Source organism: Monopterus albus, unplaced genomic scaffold (assembly GCF_001952655.1).
Source record: "Monopterus albus unplaced genomic scaffold, M_albus_1.0 scaffold39.1, whole genome shotgun sequence".
Lineage (NCBI taxonomy): Eukaryota > Metazoa > Chordata > Actinopteri > Synbranchiformes > Synbranchidae > Monopterus > Monopterus albus.
In genome coordinates, this window is record NW_018127919.1 from 3,067,898 (window position 1) to 3,076,423 (window position 8,526).

The following is an 8,526-nucleotide window of genomic DNA, read 5'->3' on the forward strand; positions in this document are numbered from 1 at the left end:
CCATATATCTGACTGAAGAATGCAACATTATCACTTTAAAACAATTTACCACAGACGTTCTACTGCTGTATGTTCATAGGCAACTGTCAGTAGCTGAAAATAAACTGAAACTACATGACTGACATGTCAACTACCTACCTGATACTAATACCAACATTCACAGATATGTGCCACCCTAACATCACTCAGAAGCTATCGGATGGTGTTATATAGGATATCAGCTAATGCTGTCATCTCACCATAACAGCACATTTATTATTGCATCTCATTGATAATAGTAACACCACCGGTCTCTCTTAACTCTCTGGTCTCTGTGGTTTCTCCACCTCAGTACACAGGAGGTAAACAGAATAATTCTCTGATCAAAGCCATTCACAGTGAGGGTTATTTAAAGTTAGAGGGGACACTGACATTATCAGAGCCCCAAACAGCACACTCCCTGGCATCATTTCTGTAAGCACGTTCTAGATGTACACAAAACTATTCTTGGTACTTTTAGCATTTGTCTCTTTTGAAGTTGTGTGATGACTGCATTGCAATAACACAAGTATGACAGGGTAATGTTATTTGAAGAAAAAGGCCAACCTCTTAATCCTAAGTAGGATGTTTACATGCACACAGAAAATGACAACACTCACATATCATAAAATACCTTTGCAAGCACACGTCACAGCCCCTTCAGCTCTGATTGACACTGGTACTACTACTGCTTGTCATCACAGTCTTGCAGGTGCATATGCAAAATCTGAGAAAATGTTCTGACATTTGTTGACAGGAATGACTGCCATAAGTCATTGTGTACCATTGTGTTACAGGTGTCTTGCAAGAGCTAAACCCTCCTAGTTAACAAATCAATGTAAAGCTGATACTTAAATATAGTGAACAATCAAATAGTTGCAGCCACTATCACAAAGAAAAGTTCTAATGAATACATAAAATAAAAAAAGACTTGTTGCTAATCAAACTTCGGGATGATGCTAATCATTTGCGACACTGCCTTACCATTTGTGATTCTGAGGTAGAAGATGCTGTCTTCTTGACTGTCACTACACATGCAGTGTTCAGCATCATCTCTGAAATTCTGTTCCACCTTTAGTATAAGCAAGTTTCTGAAGCAAGTTGCTGAAACAATGCTGCAACAAGGTAAACACTGTGCTATTACAGCAGTGCTTATTAACTACAGTTTGGAAATTACAGAGAGCAAAGGTCAGAGAGGATATTCGTATCAAACACTTCTATTCCATGATCCGCTTTCTGCTATCAGCATGAATGCTTTCTGAAAAGACCAATCAAGGATAATTAGACTAAAATAATTTATTAAAATATGTTCAAAGATTAATTCTATGCACTTGTGAAAAAAAAAATTCTGTCCAGGAAATACAATAAAAAGTTTTAGATAAAATTTCATGAGTATGTGGCATGGGTGGTGGTTAGCGCTGTTGCCTCACAGCAAGAAGGTTCTGGGTTCGAGCCGGGTCCGAGTCCAGAGTTTGCACGTTCACCCATTGCCTGCATGGGTTTTCTCCGACTGCTCCAGCTTTCTCCCACAGTCCAAAGACATGCAACTTAGGTTGACTGGCAACTCTAAATTGCCCTCCTGTGTCAGCCCTGTGATAGACTGGTGACCTATCCAGGGTGTACCACGCCTCTCACCCAGTGTCAGCTGGGATTCGCTGACATTGCCCCCCCTCCGGCCATTAAGAATACTTTAACCTGCCAGCTCCCTAGTATAAGGTCTGCATGAAATCCAAGTGAGCCCATGTGAGAAAACAGCAGTATATAGTCTTGGAATTCAGCAAGTTAGTTGGTGTGTTGATGACGTTTGGTTCTATCATGTGACCAGCAGGAAACTGGATGAATACAAACATCTGATGGTGAAGAAAACTTTATACTGCTATGGCATATCCTGTGGGGTTGTAGGTGTAGTGCGTACTTCCTGTTTGTACTGCCATATTACTACTGATCACATAATAAAGTACTGTTGTTTAATCTAATTTAATCTGACGTCATTACTGGCCATCCACGACAATGCAATGAAAGTATTTAACTGGAGGCACGACAAGATTCAGGAACTTCTGTTGTGAAGAGCCGGCGGCAGAATCATCAGACAACTTTCCTGTCTCTTGACATTCTACCCAGGCCTAGGTATGTCCAGTAGGTGAGAACGCATCTGACACACGGACCATCTCATTTTGTGTGCTATGCGCATCAAAGGGCAACTCTGGACAAAGTCCAGATCTGATTCTGTGGACATACACTAGTAAAAAGTTCATGAGTGAAAACAGCTATATTTTAACAATAATATAAACAAGTCTGTAAGTCTTATGATACTTAACTAGCAGCTAGTTATCTAGTCCTTACAATTTCAAGGTTTACATCTTTGTGCTGCATGTATAGGTACCCTGTAGGGTTTTTTTTTAATTCAGTGTTTCTTATCAAACTAAACTGCAGTCCAGATGCATTTTCTACCTCAAAAAACATTTGTAAAGCTTTTTTTTTTTTTTTTAAATTTGCTTTTACTGCTGCAAACACTGTACTGTTTGTCCCTGCAGTCTTCTTCCTCACTTTACTGGCACATTATTACCCCAGCAACAGTATTACTGCTCTGTGCAATCAGCAGATGTCTCATATAGCTATCATGTGTTAGCCCTAACTATACACACAAACAATGCAACAGATAGACTTGGTAAAACACTTCTCTACAGTGCCACTAGTCAAAAGCTCAACAGGGCATCTTTAAGAATTTTAATCTCCTTTCTTACTGCGAAATATATAGAAATGCACTTTTTAATATGAGCTTTGTGTGGCCATGCTCTGATACATGCTCGTTTGTATGGACATGTTTTTGACAAATAGATGATGATCTGATTAATGATCAGTCATAAAGTGTGTGAAGGTCTCCAGTGCATTAAATAGTAATGATGTCTGTGCTGTGATGCAGTAGTTTTGTAAGCAGCTCATGGCATACAAATACAGACACAGAGAAACATACTGTATGTGACTGATATCAAATGCACTTTGTGATCAATGCTGGAATTAACTGGAGTGTCACAAGGACCAGAGTGCTTTGACTTCAGCTGGTTGCGCTGAAAGCTGTCTTTAAAAAACCATTCAGGTTCTGTATATTTCACATCTCTTTTAGACTCTGTTTCTACACTTGAGCTCTGATTCAGCTACAGGGATGTCAGCTTTGGTTTCTCTTATACTGTGAACATCTTATTGAGTTTTTGTACTTAATTCAGCGTTTCATCACTGATCAATGTTTTATCACTGTTTTATCTTGACAATTGAGCAACTGCCTAACCACTTTTTTCTGTTAACAGTGGACCCCTGAGGTTTACTGACTATAAAAAAGCCTTGAAATGCTGCCCACAATTTACGCCTCTTGGATCCAGCCTGCCTGGTCCCAGCTCCATTTATTTATAGGAGTGTTTCAGCGAGGTTGTGTACAGTGAGAAAAAGCCTTTGATCTTAAATTGCAGATGTTTTCCACGTCTTAGTAAAGAAGGACACTAGTCAATATTTGGCCTGAGGTTATTTAATTTGGACAAGGAGTTTGATTCATACATTAAAAATTCCAATTACCCTGTCAAGAGCTGAGCAAGCCCAGAGGAGGCTGTTTTAATCATACAGCTTTATCAAACTCTTTAAATTGAATTTAACATGGACAGGATCATACATTCTGCCTCGGGGAAGGTGATATTCCTTAATTTGTTCTAAATAGTAAACATTTTAAAAAGCTATGTTTAACCAGAGTTATATAGAGAAAATACTGATCACTCCTTTCCCTTGAATCTCCTTTCTTTTGTAGATCTAAGTTCATTAAAGTTTTAGGGAATTTGACAGTATATTAAATACTTGCTTTGGCTAATCCTAAATGTCATTGATGCCACACCTAAAAACTGTTCTCTACTTTGCTGGTTTGCTGACTGATGTTTACACGAATCAGCTATCAAAATAAATTGTTACTGTCATGTAATTCCTCTCTCTCTCTCACTTTATATATATAAACAAACAGAACAGACAAAAATTTTAATTGCCTCATTTGCCTGCTTCTCATGCTTGCCCACAGTAATGAATAGGTGCTATTCCCTTTCAGCTATCAAATAATGTGGTTAAGTATAAATCTAGCATATGTCTGGCCTGCAGGTGCCCACAACTGGACCTCCTGTCTTACCGTTTCGGACTCTATTTCACAAAAATATTACAGAGGCCTGAGCTGTTCTGAGAAATTTCCCATTCCAATCTTATCAGTGGAAGGAATGGTGTCTGGCGTGGCAAACAAAGTATGCGTAAAGTCCCTAAATAAAGCATGAAATTGATGGGATGCCTGTGTAAGTGAGGCACCACAGAGCCACAGGCCCTCTTGCAGCACTTAGGTACAGCTGCTCACCTCCACACTGCATGCCTTCCATTTGAACTCCCATTAAAGTGCCCGGCACTCTGAGTCAACACTTTTAATGCAGAAAATGACTTCATTCATTTTCCATTATAAGAACCACATTTTAAAATCTGCCTACACAAAACTGTGCTTATTTTTCTGCTTCACCACAGATAAATTTGCATACACTGGGCCACAGAGGATGAAGAACGTTCTCCATTTTAGAAATTTGGTCATGGTTCTGTTCAAGCATAGGATAAAAAGAGGTAAGCGACTTACCTCACCACATGTCAACTTTCATAAGCTGTCTTAGAAATCCAGACACGTAACATACTTATAAGCATGAAGATTATTTGGTGACTTAAGTGTACATTGATGAACTTGATTTCTGTATGCAAGTGTGTGTTGGGATTTGTGTATGTGTGTCAGAGTTTTGCTGCTTGAGAGTGTGTAACAGGTAGCCTCTGCAAAACTGATGTCAGAAAGCCTTTAACTCACCAGGGAACTGGTAGCTGTAGCTGGGTGCGAATCCAGTGTATCCTCGGCCGTACGTTGCCACAATATTAGGGTAACCTTTTACAGAAAGGAAAGAAATAAAAAACAAAGATGAGAACTTGTAATACTATATATATCACATACAGATGTGCAGCCAAAAAAGCACAGACACTAACACTGGGATAGTGCTCTTTATATATTCATTTTGAGAGGGAAGCAAACCTTGAAAAGCTGGCTTTAAAACTGGAGAATCCAGACTACTAAAGTGCTCTCAAGCAAATTCTAATTTGACTTAATACCCTTAAAACAATAAAACTACAATTATCCACATTAAACAAGTAAGTATCACATTTTGGAATAATGTCTTTAATATACAAAGTCTTGCATGAAATATGTGTAAGCCTAGCTTGCCTTGTTTGAAAAATTGCAATAAGGAAGAAGCGATTTATTTTTATGCTTCAAGCCTAATAAAGAGGTGGAATATATTCATAGCTCATAATGTTGATGGTAGATTGTCAACTGAAAAGCATTTGCAGCGTGTGAAGTTTGACAACAAACAAACAAGACGACAAACTGTCTCAATAACATTAACCTCTTATCTTGATCAAACTGCTGTTGCTTGTCCTACAGGGCTTTGTTTTAAGGCTGCTGCTGCTGCATCCTGACATATCAGCTATTTATTTAGTGAGTAAAGTGTTTTATAACCTACAAAAGTAAAGGCCAGACTATAAAAATAGGGCCCAGACTGAGAAAGGATTTTCTTTCAAGAAAAGCAGACCTGGTGATTTAAACTGTGAGCGTTGCATAGTTGCTAACTTTACACACAATCTCGTTTTAAACTCAACAAGTTACCTGACATGGGTCAATAAGCTGTGTCATTATATTTCAACAGGAGCCTAAGTGTGTTTAACTGACAGGATTTCTACCAGTTCCTTCTTCATGTATTCCTGAGATACTGTAGGTGAATGGTAAATAGTTGGGAGCCAAAGCACTGACAAGCGCCTAGACAAACACCACTGCTCTTGGTTCGTAACTGTCTAATTAATTTCCATTATTTATTCAGCCACTAGCTCTCAGGCATTTTTATTGCTCAGTGTAACACTTTATAGCAGGTGCCTTGAAAAGACGTTGGCGTCTGTTTATGTTCTATGCAGCTTCGGTATAGCAGAACGGTTGATGTGATAATATGGCTAGATGCAGCCTGTTAAAAAGATGCCAAGGGCAAGGAAAATAAAGAGTAGCTGCTCATTTATTTGCTCCTCCACCATGGCATTTACTTGTATTTCGCTGTGGGATTTTTTTCTGTCTGAAACACTGACCAGTAATTAAACTGTTATCTATAGTAGTAGAGTTACTGGGGTAGCCAGTGCTCTACGGGAATCACAAGCATGGGCTACTGTAAACGTGTTTAACGTGTCAGACTACAAACAGGAAGTGTGGAAGGACAGCGCCAGTTAAGAGAGAGTTTGGAGCAAATGTAATCACAAATTTGTAAACCAAAGTCAAAGTCTTTTTGAGGGTATAGACTGGTTTAGAAGTTGTACAGTCCCTGGGTGAATAGAGAGTTGCAAAGAGCCCCAAAAAGGACCCAGTGTCATTACAAAAATTTAAGAGTAGCAGATGTATTGTTCATCTGCTGTCATGATTCTTATTACAACGACAGACCCACCAGTTAATTAGCTGGACAGTTTTCAGACAGAAGCAGCTGTGGGCAACATATTGAGAAATGGGGTGTGAGGGAGCAGGCAGACAGGAAGTGGAATAAGGACAAAGCAAGAAATTTGAGAAGAGTGGCTGGGTGAGCAAGTGAGCCTGTGGGTGAGTCAGTGAAAATTTGAGCACCATCAAAGGTAATGTAAACATAATTAACCCTCTAATTATGGTACATGTCTGAGTCTTTATCTGTTTTCCTCAAGCTATTATCACCTTCAACCACAAGTCTGGACTAAATTACCTAATAAGTGGAAGTCCTCTAGGCTGGGGATGAATCACAGGATCCAACCTCGATAGCTCCTTCTTCACTGCGTTGTATACAGTAAGCGACACCTCGGAAACCTTTCTCAGGCTTCGGTGTCCTCAGACCTTGTTAACTCTGCACTAGCGTGATAAATTGGCTGCAGTCACATTACCATCAGAATGTCTAGACTGTAAATTCAGGCCTGCAAATTCCTATAGTTAATGCAGACCTTACAGTTAGTACAACCAAATGAGATAATACCAGCTAGTAAATTTTACAGGGTAATCCATATACTGTATCACATTGCAGTTCTGGAACAAGTACGGAGTTAGACATTTATACATATTGTCCAGAGATGGTGTATATGCACATGAATGCTGTCTACAAAGTGCGGAATCATATTTTGCATGCAGGCATATTTGCGTGGTCGAGTATGTGTGTGAGTGTATGTAGTGTAGGATAAGTGCGTGTTGGTGTGTGCGTGAATGTGAGCATGTGTGTAGAGGCTCTGTTCTGTATGCCTCAGAGCCTGTGCCAGCTGGAATCAGAGGGGTTGACCTTGGTCATAAATATCTAATCAGTGTTTGCTGTCCATGAAAAAGTTCAATTTATTCCTGACCCAATGGGAAAATGCTTCTCCCAGACCTTCTCTCTCAGACAAAAAGAAATGCAACTCACAGAGGCGGTGAGGGGTCTGGTATGGATGAAATAGGACAGACGCTACACCAGAAAAAAAAAAAAGTCCTCATCAGCTGCTGATGAGAAGTCATCACTGGGAAGCTACAGATGGATAGCTTTCACAAAACCCCTCAGTGTTTGTTTGCTCTGGAAAGAACTGTGATATCATACAATGAAAAGCTATCAAACCGCAAAATATAGGATATTATGTGTTTGATAGTGTCTTGCTTTTAAACAGAATAAATGACAAACTGAAATTGTTGGCTTAGATACCACAGCTCCTCATACTCTCTTATTTTAACATTCTCTCAAATGGCAAAGCCATTTTCCTAGTCTGATTACTCCATCACAGTGGGTTTTACATTGCTACTGTAAATGAGGAAACTGCAGCCATGTGTACACTTAAGAAAAGAGCCATAGAGAAGGATATGAGAGCACTGGGAATGTGGATTAAGATACATGTTAAGTTACTGTCTCAAGAAATGTTTGTTATGTGCATATCTACAAAATACTGTGAAACAAGAGAGTGGGTGGAAAGAAAAAAAGGAGGAGAAGGAAGGAGGGATCCTGCTGTCTTTCCTACCATTTCACTATATGAAGCTTGCCATTGTGTCTGACTTGGTGGCAGCGTCTTAGTGCTCTTATTTGCCTTATTAATATGCATGCTAATGTACCCATTTTATGGCTCAACAGTTCTGATTCACTTTAAAATCAATTATCCATCTGCTACACCCATACCTCATCCCGGCTCAAATGTGTATTAATTTCAGTAAACATACATCGGGCACCGCACAATAAAGATAAATGCCTCGATTAGAGGGAGTAAACAAAGGAACTAGGGATGGCTTTAATGAGATTTGGCACAAAAGGAGCTTACACTTTCTTAAATAATGAGCCTAGGGTCCCTTTTTCCAAATGCAAATTATATAAAGGAATGTTTCACTGTCCTTGTTCCAATTTCATTTAGATAAGAGTGTCTCCAAACAAGTTGGCTGTTAATATTCTCACATGAGCA

The 8,526-nt window shown here is 39.3% G+C and overlaps 1 protein-coding gene across 10 annotated transcripts in view; it reads right to left on the reverse strand.

Annotated features, from left to right (window-relative positions):
- Positions 1-8,526, reverse strand: part of msi2b (musashi RNA-binding protein 2b) — a 246,554-nt gene that overhangs the window by 41,560 nt on the left and 196,468 nt on the right. For all 10 annotated transcript variants that reach the window (XM_020599039.1, XM_020599037.1, XM_020599038.1 and 7 more), the window contains exon 10: positions 4,880-4,954. In XM_020599039.1, the coding sequence (XP_020454695.1) occupies positions 4,880-4,954 (75 nt within the window). The remainder of the gene's footprint in view (positions 1-4,879; positions 4,955-8,526) is intronic.